The sequence below is a fragment of the Papio anubis genome, chromosome 5, assembly GCF_008728515.1.
Source record: "Papio anubis isolate 15944 chromosome 5, Panubis1.0, whole genome shotgun sequence".
Taxonomy (NCBI): Eukaryota; Metazoa; Chordata; class Mammalia; order Primates; family Cercopithecidae; genus Papio; species Papio anubis.
In genome coordinates, this window is record NC_044980.1 from 34773240 (window position 1) to 34796979 (window position 23740).

General features: G+C 40.5%; 1 protein-coding gene across 5 annotated transcripts in view; it reads right to left on the minus strand.

The window, feature by feature from the left end:
* Positions 1 to 23164, minus strand: part of UGT3A1 (UDP glycosyltransferase family 3 member A1) — a 50854-nt gene extending 27690 nt beyond the window's left edge. The window contains exons 1-2 of one of the 5 annotated variants that reach the window (XM_009208268.4): positions 21883 to 23164; positions 9813 to 9914 (exon numbers count right to left, since the gene is read on the minus strand). In XM_009208268.4, the coding sequence (XP_009206532.2) occupies positions 9813 to 9846 (34 nt within the window). In that variant the 5' untranslated portion in view covers positions 9847 to 9914; positions 21883 to 23164. Of the gene's footprint in view, positions 1 to 9812; positions 9915 to 12024; positions 12991 to 21882 lie in introns of those variants that run through there. The other 4 variants (XM_009208267.3, XM_009208265.3, XM_003899579.4 and 1 more) reach the window with 4 other exon arrangements.
* Between the last annotated feature and the right edge of the window lie 576 nt (positions 23165 to 23740).

Consider the following 23740-nt stretch of genomic DNA (forward strand, 5'->3'; position numbering starts at 1 on the left):
TAAAGAAATTCGTCAATCTCCAAGATAACACAGAATTCAGAAATTTATCAGAGAAATTTAATTTGAAAAACTGAATTAGTCCAGTCACAGTGGCTCACGCATGTAACGTCAGCTACTCAGAAGCTGAGGTGGGAGGATTGCTTGAGGGCAGGAGTTCAAGACCAGCCTGGGCAACATAGAGAGACCCCATCTTTAAAAAAAAGAAATCAGCTGGGCACGGAGGCTCGTGCCTGTAATCCCAGCACTTTGGGAGGCCAAGGAGGATGGATCTCCTGAGGTCAGGAGTTCAAGACCAGTCTGGCCAACATGGTGAAACCCCGTTTCTACTAAAAATACAAAAAAATTTAGCCAGACGTGGTGGTGTGTGCCTGTAGTCCCAGTTACTCGGGGAGCTGAGGCAGGGGAACTGCTTGAACCTGGGAGGTGAAGGTTGCAGTGAGCCGAGATTGCACCACTGCACTCTAGCTTGGGCAACAGAGTGAGACTCCATCTCAAAAAAAAATAAATAAATCAAAAAATAAATTAGTTGGCACAGGCCTATAGTCCCAGCTACTCAGGAAGCTAAGGCAGAGGATCTCTTGAACTCAGAAGTTCAGGGCTGCAATGAGCTATGACTGCAGCACCACTGTACTCCAGCCTGGGTGACAGAGCAAGACCTATCTCTAAAAAATGTTTTAAATGAAATAATAGGAAAAAAATCAAACAAATCTTGGCACCGAGAAACACATTTGCTGAACTGAATAATTCATTAGAGATGTTCAACAGCAAGATGGATCAAGTAGAGGAAAGAATCAGTAAGCTCAAAAACAGCCTATTTGAAAATATAAAGTCAGAGGAGAAAAGACAGAAAAAAAGGATGAAATGGAACAAAGATTACTTACAAGGTATATACAATTACCTCAAAAGACCAAATGTAAAAAGTATTGGTGTTCAAGAGGGAGTTGGGCAAGAGCAAGGGATAGAAATCTTCGAATAAATAGTAACGGAAAACTTTCCAAAACTTGAAAAGGCGATAAATATCCAGGAAAAGGAAGGTCAGGGAACACCAAACAGACCCACATAAAACTACCCCAAGGTATATAATAAATTTTCAAAGATCAAGGACAAAGAGTGGATCCTAAAAGCACCAAGAGAAAAGTGCCAAGTAACATAAAAAAGAGGTATAATTCGTCTGAAAATAGACTTCACAGTGGAAACCATACATGCCAGGGAGAGTAAAATGACATTTTCAAAGTGCTGAAAGAAGAACACCTGTTACCCAAGAATATTGTATCCAGTAAAGCTATCCTTCCAATACGAAAGAGAGACAGAGTATCTCCCAAATAAAAGCTATGAGAATTCACAACTACTGGATTACCAGATCTGTCTTATAAGAAAGGCTAAAGAGAGCTCTCCAATCTAGGGGAAAAAAACCACTAACATGCAAAAATAAAATATTTGAAGGTATAAAATCCACTGGTAAAATCAAGTGCATGGATGCACCCAGAATACACTATACTGTACTTGTGGTGTGAAACCCACTCATTACTCTAGTACGAAGCCCAAAAGACAAATCTATTGAAAACAAAATAATAGCCACAGCAACCTATTAATAAATAGGCAATACAAAAGTATACACATTGAGATAGCATAAAATCAAAATGAGGGAGGGATGAAGTTAAAGTGCAGAGGTCATTTTTCTCTTTTTGATTGTTGTTTGTATTCTGTTCTTTTTGACTTAAGTTGTCATTTATTTAAAATAATTTGTTATGTCTATAAGATATTTTAGAAGCCTCATGGCAACCACAATACAAAAATTTATAATAGGATTCATTAAAAATAAAAAGCAATGAATTAAACATGCTGCCAGAGGAAACAACTTACCCACAAATGAAGACAGAAAGGAAGAAAGAAAGAAAGGAGTTACAAAACAACTAGAAAACAAGCAACAAAAAGTAATTACACATAAAAAAAAAAAGCACTCAATGTAAATGGACTCGATTATCCAATTAAAAGGCATATAGCTGAATGGAGAAAGAAACAAGACTCAACTATATGCTACATTAAAAAAAAACCACTATACCCATAAAGACACAGTAGAGTAAAAGTGAAGGGATGGGAAAAGATATGCCATGCAACTGGAAACCAAAAACGAGCAGGAATACTATACTTACATATCAGATTAGATAGAATACGGCCGGGCGTGGTGGCTCACGACGGTAATCCCAGCACTTTGGGAGGCAGAGGCAGGCAGATTACCTGAGGTCAGGAGTACGAGACCAGCCTGGCCAACATGGAGAAACCTCGTTTCTACCAAAAATACAAAAATTAGCTGGGTGTGGTGGCACATGTCTGTAATCCCAGCTACTTGGGAGGCTGAGGCAGAATAGCTTGAGGCCGGGAGACAGAGGTTGCAGTGAGCTAAGATTGTGCCATTGCACTCCAGCCTGGCTGACAGAGCAAGACTCTGTCAAAAAAAAAAAAAAAAGAATACAAATAAAAGACTGTAAAAAGAGACAAAGAAGGTCTCTATAGAATGATTAAAGGGTCAGTTCAACAAAAAGATATAACAATTTTACATATCTGTGCACTTCATACCAGAGCTCCCAAGTATACAAAGCAAACATAAATAGATCTAAAGAGAGAGACAGAGTGCAATACTATAATAGTAAGGAACTTCAACATCCCACTTTCAGTAATGGACAGATTATCTAGACAGAAAGTCAACAAAGAAACACTGGAGTTAAGTTGATAGTAATAAATGCCTATACTAAAAAGTTCGAAAGGCTTCATATAAACAATCTAATGATACACTTCAAGGAACTCTAAAAACAAGAACAAAAAAAAAACAAAATTAGTAGAAAGAAAAAAGTAAAAACATCAGAGCAGAAATAAGTGAAATTGAGACTAAAACAAAGACACAAGATCAATGAAGCAAAAAGTTGACTTTTTAAAAGAATAAACAAAATCAACAAATCTTTAGCCAGATGATATGGTGTGGCTGTGTTCCCATCCAAATCTTATCTCAAGTTGTGATCCTTAGTATTGGAAGAGGGACCTGGTGAGAGATGATTGGATCATGAGGGAAGATTTCCCTCTGGTTGTTCTCATGATAGTGAGTGAGTTCTCACAATATCTTGTTGTTTGAAAGTGTGTACAGCACTTCCTCCTTTGCTCGTTTTCCTCTCCTGCTCTACCATGGTAAGACATTCTTGCTTCCCCTTTGCCTTCTGCTGTATGTAACAGTAAGTTCCCTGAGGCCTCCCAGCCATGCTTCCTGTGAAGTCTGTGGAATTGTGAGTCAATTATACCTCTTTTCTTCATAAATTACCCATCTCAGGTAGTTCTTCATAGCAGTGTGGAAATAGACTAATACAGATAATTGGTACCAGAGAAGTGAGGCATTGCTATAAAGATACCTGAAAATGTGGAAATGACTTTGCAACTGGGTAATACGCAGAGGTTGGAACAGCTCGGAGGGCTCAGAAGGAGACAGGAAGATGTGGAAAAGTTTGGAACTTTCTGGAGACTTGTTGAATGATTTTGACCAAAATGCTGACAGTAATATGGACAATGAAGTCCAGGCTGAGGTGATCTCAGATGGAAATGAGGAACTTACTGGGAAATGAAGCAAAGGTCACTCTTGCTATGCTTTAGCAAAGAAACTGGTGGCGTTGTGACCTTGCTCTAGAGATTTGTGAAACTTTGAACTTGAGAGAGATAATTAGGGTATCTGGCTGAAGAAATTTCTAAGCAGCAAAGCATTGAAGACATGGTCTGTCTGCTTCTAAAAGCCCATGTTCATTTGCATAAGCAAAGAGAACTTATATTTCAAAGGGAAATAGAGTATAAACTTTTGAAAAATTTGCAGCCTGACCATGTGGTAGAAAAGAAAAACCCATTTTCTGGGGAGAAATTCAAGCAGCTACCTGCAGAAGCTTGTATAAGTAAAGAGGAGCCAAATGTTAATAACCAAGACAATGGGGAAAATATCTCTAAGGCATGTCAGAGACCTTCATGGCAGCCCCTACAATCACAGGCCCAGAGGCCTAGGAGGGGAAAATGGTTTTGTGGGCTAGGCCCAGGACCCCACTACTCTGTTCAGCCTTGAGACATGGCACCTCCAGCTGCTCCAGCTCCAGTCATGGCTAAAAGAGGCCCAGGTACAGCTAAGGTCATTGCTTCAGAGGGTGCAAGCACCAAGACTTGGTGGTTTCCGTGTGGAGTTAGGCCTGCAGGTGTGCAGAAGGCAAGAGTTGAGATTTGGAAGCCTCCATCTAGTTTTCAGAAGACATATGAAAATGCCTTCATGTCTGCTGCAGGGGTGGAGCACTCATGGAGAACGTCTACCAGGGCAGTGCAGAGGAGAAATGTGGGGCTGAAGCCCTCAAACAAAGTCCCCACTGAGGCATTGCCTAGTGGTAGAACCAGAATGGTAGAACCACCAACAGCTTGCACCATCCTCCTGGAAAAGCTTCAGGCACTCAACACCAGATCACTAAAGCAGTCATAGGGGCTATACCTTGCAGAGCCACAGGGGCAGAGCTGCCCAAGGTCTTGGAAGGCCATCCTTTGCATCAGCATGCCCTGGATGTGAGATATGGAATCAAAGGAAATTATTTTGGCACTTTAAGATTTAATGGCTTCCTTGCTGGGTTTCAGACTTGCATGGGGCCTATACTCCCTTTGTTGATGACAATTTCTCCCATTTGGAATGGGAGTATTTACCCAATGACTACACTCTCATGGTATCTTGGAAGTAACTGACTTGTTTTAGATTTAAAAGGCTCACAGGCAGAAGGGACTTGTCTTGCTTCAGATGAAACTTTGCACTTGGACTTTTGATTTAAGGCTGAAATGGGTTAAGATTTTGAGGGACTGTTAAAAAGGCATGGTTTTGTTTTGAATTATAAGAAGGACATGAGATTTGGAATGGGCCAGGGGTGGAATGACATAGCTTGGCTTTGTGACCCCACCCAACCTCGCCTCAAATTGTGATCCTTAGTGTAGGAGAAGAAGCCTGGTGGGAGGTGATTGGATCATGTGTGCAGATTTCCCCTTGCTGTTCTCGTGACAGTGACTGAGTTCTCATGAGATTTGGATGTTTGAAAGTGTGTAGCACTTCCTCCCTTGCTTTCTCTCTCTCCTGCTCCACCATGGTAAGATGTGCTTGCTTTCCCTTCACCTTCTGCCACAATTGTAAGTTTCCTGAGGCCTCCCAGCCACACTTCCTATACATCCTGTGGAACTGTGAGTCAATTGCACCTCTTTTCTTCATAAATTACCCAGTCTCAAGTAGTTCTTTACAGCAGTGTGAAAACAGACTAATACACCAGACTAAAAAATAAAAAGAAGATCAAAAAAATAAAATCAGAAACAGAAAAAAAGATATAACAACTGAGACCACAGAAATACAAAGAATCATTAAAAGTCTCTATATTATTACAAACAACAATATGCCAACAAATTGGAAAACCTAGAAGAAAAGGATAAATTCCAAGGCACATAAAACCTACCAAGACTGAGCTATGAAGAAATAGAAAACCTCAACAAACTTATGATAAAGAATGAGATCAAAGCCATAATAAAGAGTCTCTCATTAAAGAAAAGCCCAGGACCTGATGAATTCACTGATGAATTCATCAAACATCCAAATAACTAATTCCAATTCTACTCAAAGACTTCAAAACAATTAAAGATCAGGGACTATTTTCAAACTCATTCTATAGGAGCAGCCATACTCTGATACCAAAATCAGACCAGGGCATAATAAGAAAAAAAAACCACTATAGGCCAATATAACAGATGAAGATAGATGCAAAATCCTTAACAAAATACTAGTAAATCAAATTCAACAACACATTAAAAAGATCATTCACCATGATCAAGTGAGATTCATCCCAGGGATGCAAGGGTAGTTCAACGTATGCAAATCAACAAACATGATACATCACATTAACAGAACCAAGAACAAAAACCATATGATCATTTCAATAGATGCATAAAAGCATTCAGCAAAATCCAACACCTTTTTATGATTTAAAAAAAACCCTCAACAAACTAGGTATAGAAGGAACATACCTCAAAATCATAAAGGCTATATATGAGACACCACAGCTAACATCATATCAAATAGCAAAAAATTGAAAATAGCTAAGATCTGAAATAAGACAAGGATGCCCACTTCCATTACTTTTTTTATTCAACATCATAGTGGAAGTTCTGGACAGAGAAGTTAGGCAAGAGAAATAAATAAAGACATCCAAATTGGAAAGGAAGTAGTCAAATTAGCCTTGTTCACAGAAAACATGATTTTATACTTAAAAAACCTAGAGACCCCAGCAAAAAAAACTATTAGAATTCATAAGCAAATTCAGTAAAGCTGCAGGTAAAAAAATCAACATACAAAAATCAGTAGCATTTCCATGTGCCAACAGCAAACAACCTGAAAAAGAGAGCAATAAAGAAATTCCATTTATAATAGCTACAAAAACAATATAAAATACCTAGAAATCAATTTAACAAAAGATGTAAAAGATATATATGGAAAACTGTAAAACTCCACTGAAAGAAATTGAAGAGGACACAAGAAATTGAAAGCTATTCCTTGTTCATGGACTAGAAGAATAAATGTTGTTAAAATGCCAAAACTATCCAAAGTAAACTTACAAATTCAATGCAATTATTATCAAATTATCAATGACATCATTCAGAGAAATAGAAAAAAAATTATAAAATGTATATGGAACCATAAAAGATCCTAAGTAACCAAAGCAATCCTCAGCAAAAAGATTAAAGCCAGAGGCATCAAACTACATGACTTCAAAATACACTGCAAACATATAGTAACCAAATCAGCATGGTCCTGGCATGAAAACAAACACATAGACCAACGGAACAGAAGAGCCTAGATAAAAACTCACACATGTATAGCGACCTTATCTTCAATAAAGATACCAAGAACATACAATGAGGAAAGGACAGTCTTTACAATAAATGATGCTGGAGAAACTGTAAAACTGGATAGATACAAACAATAAAACCAAACCACTATCTCTCACCATACAAAAAAATAAGGTCAAAGTGGATTTAAAACTTAATTCTAAGATTTAAAACTATGAAACTACTAGAAGAAGACATTGAGGAACTATTCCAAGATATTGGTCTCAGCAAAGACTTTTTTAGTTAGACGTCAAAAGTACAGGCAACCAAAGCAAAAATAGACAAATGGGATTACATTGAGCCAAAAAGCTTCTGCACAGCAAAGGAAACAGTCAACAAAATGAAAAGACAAACCAAAGAATGGAGGAAATATTTGCAAACTATTCATTTCGCAATGGATTAATAACCAGAATATATAAGCAGCTCAAACAACTTAATAGCAAATAATTTAGTTAAACATAGGAAAAAGATCTGAATAGACATTTCTCAAAATAACCAACAGGTATATAAGAAAATGTTCAGCATTATTTATCATCAGAAAAATGCAAATCAAAATCACAATGTGATATCATCTCATCACAGTTAAATGGCTTTTATCTGAAAGACAGGGAATAATGAATGCTGACAAGAAAGTCAAGAAAGGGGAACCCTCATACACTGTAAATTAGTACAGCCGCTATGGAAAACTCTACTAAGAATCTCCAAAAAACTAAAGACAGAACTACCATATGATGCAGCAATTCCACTACTGGATATACAATCCAAAAGAAAAAAGTCAGTATGTCGAAGAGATAGCTGCATTCTCAGGTTTATTGCAGCACTGTTTACAATAACCAAAATAAGGCAATCAACCTAAGTGCACATCAGTGGACTAATGGATAAAGAAAACGTGATTTAAATCCACAATGAAATATTATTCAGCTATAGAAAATAATGAAATCCTGTAATTTACAGCAACATGGATTGAATTAGAGGCCATTATATTAAGTGAAATAAGCCAAGCATAGAAAGAGAAATATCCCATGTTCTCATCCATATGTAGCAGCTTACAAAAGTGGATCTTATGAAAGTAAAGAGTAGACTGGTGATTACTAGAGACCAGAAATGGTAGTGTAGAGGGGAGATGGATAGAGGTTGATTAATGAGTACACAGCTATAGCTTTACAGAAGAAATAAGATCTTGTGTTTGAAAGATAAGTAGGGTGACTATAGTTTACAATAATTTATTGTATATTTCAAAGTAGCTAGAAGAGAATAATTTGAATGTTTCTAGAATAAAGAAAGAACAAATATTCAAGGTCATGCATATCCCAATTACACTGATTTGATCCTTACAAATTATATAAATGTATTAAGTTATCACATGTACCCTGAAAATATGTACATCTATTATGCAGCAATAAAAAAGTATAAATCTTTTTTAAAAGGAAAAAGAGTCAGAACCTCAAATAATTATGTTCTCCTTTAGGCTGCTATCCTATACTTGATATTTCAGTTATGAATTGGAAAAATATTACATGTGAGCACAAGAAACCTACACTTCTTCAGTATCCCTGAAGTCATTCAGTTATTAAAGTTTTAAATAAGGAAGTGATGGAAACATGTAGTTAACAAGTGTTGAAATATTTCAATACACTGATTTGGCTATCAGACTATCAAAAACAACCCAATCAAGTGTTTTTCCTATTTTCAGAGCTCTACCCAAATACGACTGCAAAATAGAAGAAAGAATATTTCATCTCAACCTCAGAACTGTCCAAAGATTGAGAAATACTGAAAGAAACTCCAGAACAACTGAACTCCAACACTTGAACCCGAAGATAAAACTGAACAGATCCATGGATCCACAGAATCATTTGTAGATTTTGGCGTGCATGGTCTGTTAAAGTAGTGGGTCTATAGCTTTCAGCAGTTTCTCAAAGGCTATTGGAACCACCAAAATAAGATGACCATATATTACTGCTGAGAAATCAGATTGACTATAAGGCAGACACAAAGGGAAATGTATAAAAAGGATATTCAGTGAACATTCTGAAACTCAATCTAGAGGGTGATCAAGAGTGCATTAAAACTATCTGAACATTAACAAGGCCTGAAGTTTACCTTCAGAATTTTATAATGACTCAGACTTTTTCTCCCAAGATGGTTAATTTTTGATGTTGTTCAAAGTTTCAGAAACCCTCAGAATGAGAAACCCAGAACCTGAAGGCCCAGGTTCACCCAACTCTGTTATTAATTTCCCATTTGACATTAAACAAATTATTTAAGTTCTCTGGTCCTCCTTCTCCTTGTCTGTCAACAGAATTTGATGAGTTTCATTTCAGTTACCATTCTTTGGAGGCAATGAATCAATTAAGAACTTTTGACATCATTATGCACAATTTATGTATAGCTACAAATTTTTCAAGCATATGAGGTCATGTTAATCATATATTCCCATCTCAGTTCATAATTAAGAGGCTCCCTGGGAAATCTCTCATAAATTTCAAGTCTCTCAAGAATAGAAAGTAACCTGTGGGATAGGAAGAACTTCTATACTTACATAATAAAAGCTTGAAATATGGCAAAATATTTCTGTTCAAAAAAAATTTAAGCCATACTATTGTGTAGTGTTCCTCAAAATTATTAATAATAATGTGTGGAAAGTTGTCTAGAATAGGATGACACTCAGGTAAGTGGTAAAACACAGAAGTATGGCATGTGAAGTCTTAGTCTACAGACCCCAATGAGAATTCCAATACTTAACATGAACACGCACCCACACACACATTTATTCATCCCGAAATAAGACCACATTCAAAAAAGATTTTACTATGCAGCTCTATAAAAAAGATATTATCACTTTTTTCTTAGAGTAAAAGAATATAACAATTAGTTTTTTAAAAAGATACCTGGGATTAAAAGGTTTCCACTCTGAGGAAGCATAGTCACATTATGACCATGCTCTTGAAGAATCTGAGACACCCGGTTCAACAGTAGGTAATGGCTTCCACCTAGAAACAATGCACAATGTCATTCTGTACAGATGAAAATAGAGTTTCTGATGACAATATGGGAGTTGGCAGGAGGGAATGGAAATTCAGCAGAAAAAGTTTAGGGAAGAGGAAAGGTGAACAGTGAGCAGATGGACACAAGTGCTTCCTGTTCCTCAATCTCACTTTGGGTAATGCCCGGCACATGCACCCAAAGCCTTCCTGTCCTATGTGCAGGATCTGTGGCAATCCTCCATCAAAGATTTCCATTTGTGGCTCAAAGTCTCTGTGTCAGTATAATGAGCTTCTCTGTGATTACGCCTGTAAAATTTGCTCATCTTAAGGTACATACTGCATGTTAATTGGAGCCTTAGAGAGACACTGTCTCCAAAATATAACTGCAATGATAGAAAATACAGCACAGTAGTGTCAACATTAGTATGAAGAGTTCCTAATGAGCAATCAGTCAGAGCTATCTGTCATTGTATTCTGGAAAAGTATGCTACTGTAGCAGACAGAAATATAGAAGTTACAAGGTGAGTCTAAGAAACTGCCATTGGACAGAAGCTACTACTTAGAGCCCAAATCTTTGTGATTCAAATGTATTTGGCAGGAAATTACTCAATTTGGCCAGTATTCAACTTATAATTAAGATATCTGAGGACAACTGTGGAGCCCTTGGGGTGGGCCTACAAGATCCTGATTGCACCAAAAACTAAGGAATCACTGATTCTAGGAAAACCCTACCACGCTAAGGAAAGAGAAGCTTGGTCCTCAAAAGAGGTAAAAATTTTATCATGTTAATATCTTCTCTTAGAAGATCCTTCACTAGAATCTAAGGGTCTCAGCAGCAAAAAAAAAAAAAAAAAAAAAAAAGGAAGATCAGAAGAGAAATTAATGGAAAAATGCCAAGAGTTTGAGGATGGAGGTGGAAGGGGAGTAGAGAAGTACTGTGCAGCTCTCTGAATGACTCGGTTTACTTATACCCAGACGTGAATAGTCTAAAGCAACGAGGGATGTATAAAGTACAAATCTGCAACTTGCTCAAATTTTAATCCACGTAAGAACAGGGAATCGGGAAGAAGGGGTCCTCACAGAAACAGCCATTCATAGTGAGTCTTAAGAGGTCAAATGGCTTTCTGGGGCAAAGACCAGGATTCCAGCCCCTGGATTCAGAAATGACACCAGCTTCCTTTTGGAGTCTGAGGAAGGAGGACGGTGTACTTTCAAGAAGTCAAGAAGCTCTGTTGCAATGGACTAACACGGTTTCTTAGTGATTTTTGAAAATCCTTAGTGAAAAGGGCTTCAGAGCAGAAGTTGTGGTGAGCGTGGTCTTGGGGTAAGAAACCCTAAACAATTCTTCACGGGACATTAGGGAGGCCTCGTGGGCTCTTAAGAAAGGCATCTCACTTCCTGTCCCTCAGTTGCCCTCTCAGAAAACCAAAGTGGACACTAAATTAGATGATCCGTGGTTCCTTCCAGCTCTACAAGCCCTGATTCTCCGTGATCTAAAAGGACTCCATTAGAGCCCACTACGGATTGAAATAAAGTCTTGGGGAGGCTCGATCCTCGGATCGAGCTCATATATAATTCTCTTTCATCTTCTACTTCCTTTGAAATAAAAATGAAATAAAACTGAGGCCCAAAATGCTGAATTAACAGTTCCATGAATCCCGCAAAAACGGTCAGCGGCACAGGTAAAAGGAATGAGGCTCCAAAAGATCCGAATGACCTGGGTCCTCTCCTCAGCCCTGGGCAGTTCTCCAGGTTTCCCGTGGAGGAAAACACTCCACTGGCCTTGCAGCCATGAAATACCTGCCTGCGCCACCCTGGCTCCGGACGCAGCTTCACAACATTTGCGGTGCTGCCCTCAGGAGCGCCTTTCCCTGGTCTCCAAGAGCCTGAAAACGCTCACCACGGTTTCTACTGGAAGCTACTGCGCACCCCCGCCCCATGGAGCTTAGGGTGAGCCTCTGAAAGTCCCACTGCGCTCTGGAGAAGGCAGCGCAGGAACTCAAGCTCTGGTCCTGGTCTCAAATTTCTGGCCCCAACCCTGCGGGATGGGGAGCGCGTCCTGAACAAGAAGAGAGAGGAAAGGAGAGTCTCTTTTCTCCAAAACTATCTTCCCCACCTCAGCAACAGAGGCCCCTCTCTGCCCCACAGCTGGATGGGCTTCTCCCTCCTCCAGCCGGGTCCGCAAGCCCAGCCTGGAAAATCGCCTGGATGACTCTGATCAAGCGCGGTTCGCTGGAGCCCTGGCAGTGCGGGTATCCGGGACGCGCCTGTCTGGGAATTCTCCGGCCAAGCACTCACCCAGTGTAGATATTGTCAGGATTTTGGCAGCCTCTGAGAGCAGGACCCCAGAGAGAAGGAAGCCCACTAGAAGCAGCACCCGCTGCCCAGCCATGCTCACTTCTACGGAAGCCGCGGATCTCAGCCTGGGCTGCGCGCCCTGCGCCTGGCTAAGGGACTCTGTGCACCTCAGTGCGCCAAAGGCACCGGCTGTGGGCCTAGGAAGACGTAGGAGAGAGGATTCTGCCAATTCTCTTGCCCTTCTGTTCGTTCTCTTTCCCTCTGCCCCTCCTCCCTGGGTGCATGCTCCATGCGTTAATCTGCCCTCACCCTATCAAACTACCTGAAGTCAGTAGGAGGGGGTTGGTAACCTGATCTGTAATCTTTCTCTGCCTGTGTAATCACAGCTGTCCTATCTGGAAAATCCTTACTAAGAGCCAGGAATGACAGGAGCCTCAGTAAACCACGTTAATGAAGGCTCCATCCCCAAGGAAACTGCCTGTCTTTTGTGGAGCTGTCTGAACTTATGATACTCTACTTCCCTTCCAGCTGCCTCTATTACCTCATAGTGCCATCTCCATGCCCCCATTTTCCCCAGAAACCTGCTGAACATCTCTAGCTAGTGTCCCAAGCTCAAGATGTCCCTGAGAGCAAATCCTTAAGGGAAACTGATCTACCCTCTCTGAGGGCCTCTTTAGACGATAACGTTCATGAAGAGGAGCTACTAGTGTTCTAATTCTGGAAGTCACTCTGGGTCTGTACCTGGAGACTGAAATTCAAACACAGAGACTATGATTCTGAATGTGTGTCATAAAATAGACCTGGTGATACTTTGATAATCTCCCCAAAGCACAAACTGAGAATAGCTTGTAATTCCGCCCCCTTGAAAGGTCAACCAACCCTGGGAAGGACAGGGATCACTATACCAGATATGGTCACCTTTGTACTCTCTATCCTCAAACCAAGATTTCCTTTAGGAAAGGCTTTCAGAGCAATTCTACATAGGCAGAGAAATCCTTCCATGGATTATATCTACCGGCTGCAATGGGCCCTTGAATTCTGCTTGTCCTATTCCTGCCTTCAGTTTACAAGTATTATATTTTTAATCTGAATTTAAAGCATTACATTTTATTTAAAGCATTACATTTGTGCATCCCTCACCTAGACATGTCCATTGTGGAGAGGGAGGAAATGAGAAAGAGAGAGAGTCAGACAGACACATGCACAAACATAGACACACCCACACACACACTTACACACACACACACGGGCTGGGGGAAGGGAAAGGGAGAAGGGGAAAGAGAAGTGTGGCGAGGGAAGGTTTACCGGCCATCACAAGACTCCAGTCCATCTATTCTTATACCTTTTATAATGCATTAGCAAAATAAAGGACTTGCTATCAAGCTCCAAGCTCTTCATTTATTCAGCAATTATTTTGACAGCTAATTATTACACCAGTTATTGTTTGCTTGTCAGACAGATGCTAAACACAATAAGAAATGAAATACATAATATATTCTTGGGAAATGCTACCAAGAGAAAACAAACAAGGAAAGAGATATGAAAGGTCAAGTATTAGAAGTGTTAACATATTAAATAGTATGATTTAAACCAACTCTAAAAAAATTATTGGAGTATGAGAGAAAAATGAGCACAATACTTGATGATATTAAGTAGTTACTGTTGCTTTGGAGAAGAATTTTATGTTATTATGAAAGGAAATTAAATTTGGGGACCCCAAACTCATTTGACCAAAGGGAAAGGTCAAGCTTGGAACTGGGTCGCACAAACCTGCCTCTCCCTTTTGGTTCCTAAATGAGATGGCTACAAGATGGAAAGCTACACACCGCCCCCATATGTTGCCCACAAGGAAATTCCTAATGAGCTCTTAAAATTTTGTGGTGGCAATGCAAACTGATAGCTTAATTTTACAGGTGCAGTCACCCCCAGTCCACCAGACATAAATGCATATCTGCCCCATTTTGTCTATGTTATCTTATGTAAAAATGCAGATTCCCTGCATTTTTTTCTCTGCTCCATTTGTTTTATGTCATCTTATATAAAAAATGCAGATTGGCTGGCGCAGTGGCTCATGCCTGTAATCCCAGCACTTTGGGAGGCCGAGGTGGGTGGATCACAAGGTCAGGAGATTGAGACCATCCTGGCCAACATGGTGAAACCCTGTCTCTACTAAAAATACAAAAATTAGCTGGGCATGGTGGCACGTGCCTATAACCCCAGCTACTCTGGAGGCTGAGGCAGGAGAATCGCTGGAACCCAGGAGGCAGAGGCTGTAGTGAGCCAAGATCGCGCCACTGCACTCAAGCCTGGTGATAGAGCGAGACTCCGATTCACTGAGCCAGACAAAGGTGTGAATGACTATTTTTCCCTACCCACCCCTCACATGAAAATTGTGTACTTCTCAATATCCTACCATCTCCCCTTTAAATTTAGAACCCTCAAAATCATCTTTGGAGAAAGGCAAAGACCTATCTCCTGGTGCGCATCCTTAACTTTGGCAAATAAATCTCCTAAAATGATTGAGTATTGTCTCATCATTCTTCTCTATAGACATCTAGTAACCATGGAGGGATCCTGAGTGAAAGTGACCCAGCCTGCAGTCTCTCATCTCTCGGTGTTTGGTACCAGCTTGGGCACCTCATAGCCCAAACCAATAGGACAATTTTCTGAAGTCCAGGACCTCTTTCCTCCAGGGATCCCTGATCTTCCAAAGTTTTTCAGGGATCTAGGGGTCTGAGGTTTATTATTTGCTGTTAAAAAAAAAAAACCAAAAAAAAATCCTTTTTTTTGTGGGAGTTGCCACTCATTTCCATCAAGGAAGGTGAGCCTGTCTGCTTTTGTATCAGCAGAAAGCAGACTTCAGCTTGGATCTCCATCACTAAGTAAAGAACGGGTTTGGGATTCTGCCTTGCAAATTCTTTTAAATGACTAAAATTAGCATCAACAATCAGCTGGTGTTAATTTCCCGCTAACAGAGCACTCAGAAATCATATAATTTGTGTCATTATTGTTAGTTTGGTTAACGATTTTGTTGTTTGTTGCCAGTTTTGTTTGTTGTGTGTGTGTGTGTGTGTGTGTGTTGGTTCTTTCCCCTATCAGATTTGACCAACTCCAAACCCTCTAGCTCATGAGGGTGGAATTTTCCACTCTGAAAAAGAAATAAGAGCACCTTGCTCCTCTCAGCCTTTTGGGGCATTCTCAAGTGACTGAGAATCATGTGAGGGTGACGGAGAGAAACACCCTCTAAGATGTCCAGTGAATAGGTTTCCCCCTCAGGAGAACATACTTAGGGTCTAATCTCAACTGACAGGTGCATATAAGGAGTTGACCCCTCCCACACCTTGGGCCCCTGACACATATACCAGGTATCCATGATATGGGTGGACTAAACCAGTTCAGGGTGTGATGGCCCTGAAAAGCTAGGTCTACAAGCAGCACATTTGGGGTCCAACATACATCCCAACTTGGTGAAATCCAAAAAGGAACTCTAAATTATGGAGAATGAGGTCTCTAAGACCCTAGAAGAACATAAAGTTCTCCCTTCAGAAACTCCAGATGGGTATTGTGGCAAATAGTCATGCAAATATTTAACCAAGTGGACCACAATAACTAAAGCAGATTCTAAGTTACCATGACCTAAATGGGGATCTTTTGATATGCCCAAATTAGTGTACCTGTGAACCAGGGTGGAAAACGCAGGCACAAAAACTAAGTAACCAGAATGGGGGAGCTACTTTCAATGGTATCTGGAGAGTCACAAAAGGGAGGAAGACTGCTTCATCTCCCTACAGGAGGCCAACAAAAAACTTAGAAATGCTCACCAAGAACTCTCTAATCTTTTCTCTCTCTTAAAGAGCTATTGGCACCTCCTCTACCTCCATCTCCACCTTCACTCTACCTTGACCTCTCTGAACTTCCCTGATAAGATCTGTTCCCCCCTTGTCCTCCATGTCTACCACTCAACAGTAGTCTGACTTCAAAGACCCCACTCCCTGACGATTCTCTGACAGCCCCAATGGCAGCATCTCATCTGGGTGAAAAAGAGGGAGCTGGCAGGGACATCTCTCATGATTGCCCCATTTCAGGAACAACCTGTAACAGGTAGGGGATCCCTGCCAATTGTTTACCAACCCTGGTCAAAGGCTGAATTACGAGGCATAGTTAAAGAATTTCCTGACCTCCATGAAGATCCAATTGGGTTTGCCCAAAAATATGAGATCATTATCAGAAGCTATGACCCAAGTCATTCAGACTTTTATCAGCTAGTCCACATGTTGGTCTCAGAAGCTAAAGCTAAGGAATGGCTGGGAAAAAGCACAATAGTCAGACCCTATAGCAGATTTAACCCCTGAAGGCCCAATAGAGCCACAACCAACCCACCCCCCAAAAGCCAGAAGACAGGCATAAAGAGGCATGGGCATGAGTGACCGCTCTGTTAAATATTTTTCCTTCAGTGTTCCAAAGGGTTGTGAATTGGAATAAAATTCGACAATGCTGCCAGAACCCAAATGAATCAGTTTTAAATTATTTAACACATTTCAATAAAACGTTAAGACAGTATTGCAGGATGTCAGCTCATTGCTTTGAAAACAATAAAAAATGATACATTATAAAATGCAAATTTCTTAAACAGACTGGATGATGATTTAGCCACCCTTATAAAATGCCACATGACAAATTGGGCCATGATTGGACTAATGAACTAGTTAACTTAGCTAATCAAATATCCTGCACTATGATGAAAAAAAGGAGAAACAGAAGATTGCCCGGGTTATGCATTTACAGCTAAAGCAATTAACCTCTCAAATCTCTCAGCCCCAGAAAGATTTTAAGCTCCCTCCGTCTGAAGACTCTTGCCTCCCAGTCTGTTACTACTGTAAAAGACCAGGACACCTTAAGAGAGACTGTCTTAGGCTGAAACAAAAGAAAAGGCAGAAGAATGCAACTCAGGAAGACTAGGATGCTCTGAGAAAGTACAGGGGTTTCACTTCTCCAAATATTCTACCCTGACAAACAAATTGGGAGAGATTCATATAATAATAAACCATGAGCTTACAACTGCCTTAACTGACACACGCATGACTATATCTCTGATAAATCTCACCTTATTTAGAAACCTCATTCTTCAGCATAATAAAATAATTAACATGTTGGGTGTGTCTAATAAAACAATCTCATGTTTTAAGTCAAAACTTATACCTTACCATTTCATCGGAATCAGCCCCCTTGACACAGGCTCTAAGTGTGACACGCTTAGTAGGTCCCATGTGTTTCTAATATGTCCTGGGGCCCCTGTCAATCTTTTGGTCTGTGATCTCCTCAACATCCATAATGCCCATATCTCTTTTTCATCAAAAGTTGAACTTTTTTAAGAATTAGAGTCACGGGACCAAAAATACCAAATTAAAAAAGGTCCTGACAATGTACCACAATTTAGTACTAGTAATGTTAAAACATTATCTTGTGACCAGGAAAGTGAAGTGAAGACAGAGAAGGAAATATTACGGGAGAAGAAAGAACATTGGAATAAAGAGTAGAAAGCAGCAAAACTCCTTTTAGCTTCCCCAATCTTCCTGTTAACAACAGAAGCAGAGCACTTGCTAAAGGATGTCCCATCCCACTTATGGTCTCAGTCAAATACAGATATAGGGAATACATTCTCAACTACTCCAATAAAGGTAGAGAAAAACCCGAAGAAACCCCTACTCAATCTTAATATCCTCGATGACAGGGAGCCATAGATGAAATTGTCCCTATCACACAAGATTATCTGAAAAAGAGGCTCATTATTTCCTGCACAATCCCCTTCAATGGCCCTATATTCCCTGTAAAGAAACCAAGCAGGAGAAGATGGAGACGTGTGCAGGACTTGAGGGCAATAAACGATGTCATAATACCCAGACACCCAGTAGTCCCCAACCCACATACGCTTCTATCAACTATACTCACTACAACCAGTATTTCTCAGTTGTGGGTCTCTGCAGGGCCTTCTTTAGTATTTCTGTAGGTCTGGACTGCCAATATTTGGATATTTGCCTTTACTTGGAAAGAATAACAATACACATGGACAGAAATGCCCCAAGAGTATACAGAAAGTCTCACTTACTTTTCCCAAATATTAAAAGCTGATTTAGAGGATTTGAATTTTTTTTTTTTTTTTTTTTTTTTTTTTTTTTGAGACAGAATCTCACTCTGTCACCCAAGCTGGAGTGCAATGGCAGATCTCAGCTCACTGCAACCTCTGCCTCCCAGGTTCAAGTGATTCTCCTGCCTCAGCCTCCAGAGTAGCTGGGATTACAGGGGCCCAGCATCATGCCTGGCTAACTTTTGTATTTTCAGTAGAGGCACGGTTTCACCATGTTGGCCAGACTGGTCTGAAACTCCTGACCTTGGCCTCCCAAAGTGCTGGATTACAGGCATGAACCACAGCACCAAACCAGAGGATTTAATTTTTACCCAGGGCTCAACACTCATCCAGTATGTGGATGACCTTCTCCTTTGTTCAGACACACTCTCTTCCTCTTAAGAAGATAGACTATATTTACTCAAACAGCCACCAAGGAACTCAAAGTGTCCAAAGACAAACTTCAGCTATGTTTACTGAGACTTAAGTATCAGGGGCATATTATCTCTGTCAAAGGACTGAGTATGAACCCTGACAGTGTAAGAGGAATTTCAGCTATCCCCATGCCTGTCACTAAGAAACAACTTAGAGGATTTTGGGGCCTGGCAGGCTATTATAGAAACTGGATACCAACTTTTTTCCCTATGGCTTAACCTCTGTATGCATACCTAAAAAAATGAACAATCTGATCCCATCATGTGGACTCCAGAGGGACAATCAGCAGTACAACAAATAAAGGAAATCCTAAGTAATGCCTCTGCCTTAGAAAACCCAAACTACAAATTTCCTTTCTCCCTTTTTGCACACGAAATTGTACGTGCTGCATTTGGAGTACTGACCCATAAACAAGGTGATCATCAGAGACCTATTGGCTATTGTAGCCAACAGCTGGACCCTGTGGCTCAAGGGCTGCCTCCTTGTATGACAGCAATCACAGCTATGGCCCTTCTGTACAAGTCTGCTGAAGAAATTATTATGGGTTACCCCCTTATCATTTTTGTGCTACATTCTCTGGAGACCCTTCTAAACTGTCATCCCACTCAAGATCTGTCTGTCAACTGGTTAGCCTCTTATAAATTTTTGCTTTTATTATCTCCCAATATAACTATTTCCCACTATAGTGATCTTAATCCAGCCACTGTCTTGCTGGGCCCTTCCGACAAAACCCCTCATGACTGTGTTGTAATGACTGACCGACTTGTTACCCCATGGCAGACCTACAATAGATGGCACTGGATAATGCTAAGATAGAATAGTATACAGATGGATCTTATTTAAGAGGAGAGGATGGAAATTTTAGAGCAGGATATGCTGTGGTTTCCTTATGAGAGGTAATTGAAGCCGGTCCTCTTCCCTAAGCCAGATCAGCTCAAGTGGAGTTGCCAAATTGATTGCCCTAACTGACCTGAGCTTGTCAATTGGCAAAAGAGAAGGCTGCAAACATTTACACTGACAGCTTTTGGGGTTGCTCATGACTTTGGGATGCTATGGAAAGAGAGAGAGTATTTAACCTCCTCAAAGCAACCCATAAAAAATGTATAATAGGCCGGGCGCGGTGGCTCACACCTGTCATCCCAGCACTCTGGGAGGCCAAGGCAGGCAGATCACGAGGTCAGGAGATCGAGACCACCCTGGCTAACACGGTGAAACCCTGTCTCTACTAAAAATACAAAAAATTTAGCCAGGTGTGGTGGTGGGAGCCTGTAGTCCCAGCTACTCGGGAGACTGAGGCAGGATAATGGCATGAACCCGGGAGGCAGAGCTTGCAGTGAGCCGAAATCACACCACTGCACTCCAGCCTGGGCGACAGAGCAAGACTGCATCTCAAAATAATAATAATAATAATAAAATGTACAATAAATATCAGAGCTGTTAGGAGTTATGCTAAAACCAAAACGTTTGACAATTATAAAAATCCCAGGTCACTCAAAATTAGACTCCACAGAAAGTCAGGGCAACCAATTGGCTGATGCCACAGCTGAAAAAGCAGCATTCGAGCCACCAGCCCCAATCCAGGAAATGGCCATAAAACCTGAAACACTTAAAGAACATGTTGAAAGAAACCGAGAGCATAGCTCCAACAAAAGAGAAATCCACTTGGAAACAAGCAGGGGGATCCTTGACTTTCGAAACTAAAATATGGTGTGGACCTAATAATAAATCCATTATTCCAATGGGATATCAGATGCCCTTATGGAATATATTCATAATCTGACCCATTGGATTCCAGATAAAATGAAACCCTGGTGTAAAAAAATATTACTGGAAACCATCCTTCATGGTGGCAAATGGTTTACTCTTCATGTGATATTTGTCCAAATATAACTCAGGAAAGTCTCTCCATGGGGCCAAGGGTCATTTTCCTGTTCCAGCTGGACCTTTTGAGGTATTGATTGATTTTATCCAGCTGCCATCATCTCAAAATTACAAGTATGTTTTAGTAATGGTCTGCATATTTTCCCTTTGAATTGAAACTTTTCCCTGCAGGCAGGTAACAGCTATGGCAGCTGGAAAAAATCTACTAGAAAAAAATTATGCCACCGCGGAGAGTCCCCTGCGTACTTCACAATGACAGGGGAACTCCCTTTACTGGCCAGGTTATTCAAAATATTTGTAAAATTCGGCCCATATTTTAACATTTCCATGTGTCTACTATCCCTGGTCCTCAGGCCTGGTGGAGAGGCTCAGTGGAATAATTAAAACATATCTATCTAAGTTCACAAAGGCATTTCACCTCCCCTGGCCCAAAGCACTCCTCCTAGTGCTGCTTACAATCCACCCCTTTTGGTAAACATTAACTGTCCCCTTATGAAATTACAACAGGAAGGCCATGTATATGGAAATGAAGATAACCAATCCAACTTTTCCCAAGGGAGATATATTGCAATATTGTGAGGGACTCCTTTATCATCTCTTCAAAAAGCCAAGATTCATTAAAGAATTCCTTTTACAGTGTGCTCCCTGAAGATGAGATGCCTGGTCATGATCTGTAACCCAGAGATTTTGTCTATTGGAAAAGACATCTAATAAAGGATTCCCTTCAACCACGATGGAAGGTCCCATACCAGATACCATTGACAAATCCATGCACCGCAAAATTAGAGGGTATAGACTCATGGATTCACATCTCTTATCTTAGAAAGGCACAACCTCCTGAGTGGACTGTAACTCCCAACAAAGACTTTTACCTCTAGTTTACTAAACATCAATCTTTGACCCAGGATTAAAAGCAGATGACAGCTGTTGTGGACTGTTTAACCCCAAGACACAGGACCAGGCATGTATACAAAGGAATGCCTATGTTTACTGTACAATAACCATTACAATTATTGTCCTAGATATAACAGCAACTCCTGTCTTATAAAGAACAGGGCATTTAAACGGTCTGATTTAACATCCTTTAGTAACTAAAGTGAATTTCCCAACCTTGCTATCATTGATTCATTGATCCTAGGTCCATACACCTTCTTCCCAATCACAGATGCCAATGAAATGAACCTGTTTCTACAATGGGCTCAGGATTATGCAGACAGATTATAAAAGGATACCTACTGGCTATGTGGACTCACGCCTCTTTCCAGTGGCTCTGGTCTGCCATGGTGGGTATCCCCCTTCTGAGGTCAGGACTGGATAGAATACCAAAAATTTATTACATCACAGAAATGGCCTGGTATCCTTAGTAATGGCATAACAAAAGACAATATATAGAATTGGCCCATTAAAAACATGTTTAAGAACAAGGGACATAGGAAAAGTATTTCAAGGGAAAGGATCAGCTCATTAGCTCTCACTTTAGCATCCCCCCAACAAAAACAGGAAGTGGTAACCACACCCCAAACAACAGCCCATTTTCAAAATGAGATAATGCAAATTTGGGATGGATTTATCTGGCTCACCCCTTCATTTGGCCAACTCAGTCAAAATGCTTCTTTATACTGGGAGCAAAGAAACCACACCAAGAACCTATGGCCAAAAAGTACAAGAGATATGGGGTGGATACCTGGAGAATGCGGTGACCACATTATCGTTTTACAAGACACTGACTAGCATGCCACTGATGGTATGCAGTGACTAGGTATTTATTGACTAGCTCCAGATGGGACATATTGGCTATGTGGCACTAACTTATGGCTGTGGTTACTTCCAGGGTGGTTAGGACAATGTTTTTCAGGTTATGCTTGGGCACCACGATAAGTAATTCAAACCTTGCAAACATCAGCAAATCTTCTTTATTTACAATCTTTTTGGACACATTCAGTATTCCGATGGTATGATCACTTAGCTTCTGCCACCAAGTTCCCAAGGATTTAAACCAACCATTTAACCAATTGATTAGTGAGGGTTTTGGATCTGACAGGTTGGTTATCTGGGTTTTCATATTAGTCATAAGTCAGGTTATGTTCTTAGATTCATCTGGAATATAAACACAGCATTCAATTTTTATGGTGGTGCAGGTTCCCCCTTGGGCTGTCTTGAGTATACTTAAAGCCATAAGATTTGGCAGCACAGCTTTCCTCATAAGCATGACTTCATTATTTAGCAAAGAGAGATCATGCAGCTATCATTTAGGGCTTTTGGGGTGTAATTTGTTAATGCCTCTATATGCCATCAACATCTTCAATGCTTGTCTGTGGTACAAAGATTGAAGCTAAGTGATTATACCATTGGAATACCTAATGTGTAAACTTTATTATGAACTATATTGTGAAAGGGGTGTGTGTGTGTGTGTGTATGTGTGTGTGTGTGTATTTTGAGACAGGGTCTGGCTTTGTCACCCAGACTGGAGTGTAGTGACGTGATCTCATGTCACTGCAACGTCCCTCTCCCAGGCTCAAGTCATTCTTCCACCTCAGCCTCCCGAGTAGCTGGTACTACAGGTGCATGCCACCATGCCTGGCTAATATTTGTATTTTTTGTAGAGACAGGGTTTCACCATGTTACCCAGGCTGGTCTCAAACTCCTGAGCTTATGCAATCCACCTGCCTCAGCCTCCCAAAGTGCTGGGATTACAGGCATGATCTACTGCACCCAAACAAATTATATAAAACTTAATAATTTTATCATCATATATTATTATTTAAATTTTTTATTCCCAATGCTTGCTTAGATCTATCCATGTATTTTCCATTCCATTTACTTTTTTTTAAGATGGGGTCTCACTCTGTTGCCCAGGCTGGAGTACAGTGGCTCACTGCAACCTCTGCCTCCTGGGTTCAAGATTCTCTTGTCTCTGCCTCCCAAGTAGCTAGAATATCAGGTGCCTGCCACCATGACTAGCTAATTTTTTTCTGTATGTTCAGTAGAGACGGGGTTTCACCATGTTAGCCTGACTGGTCTTGAACTCCTGAACTCAAGTGATCCACCCACCTCGGCCTCCCAAAATGCAGGGATTACAGGTGTGAGCCACCAT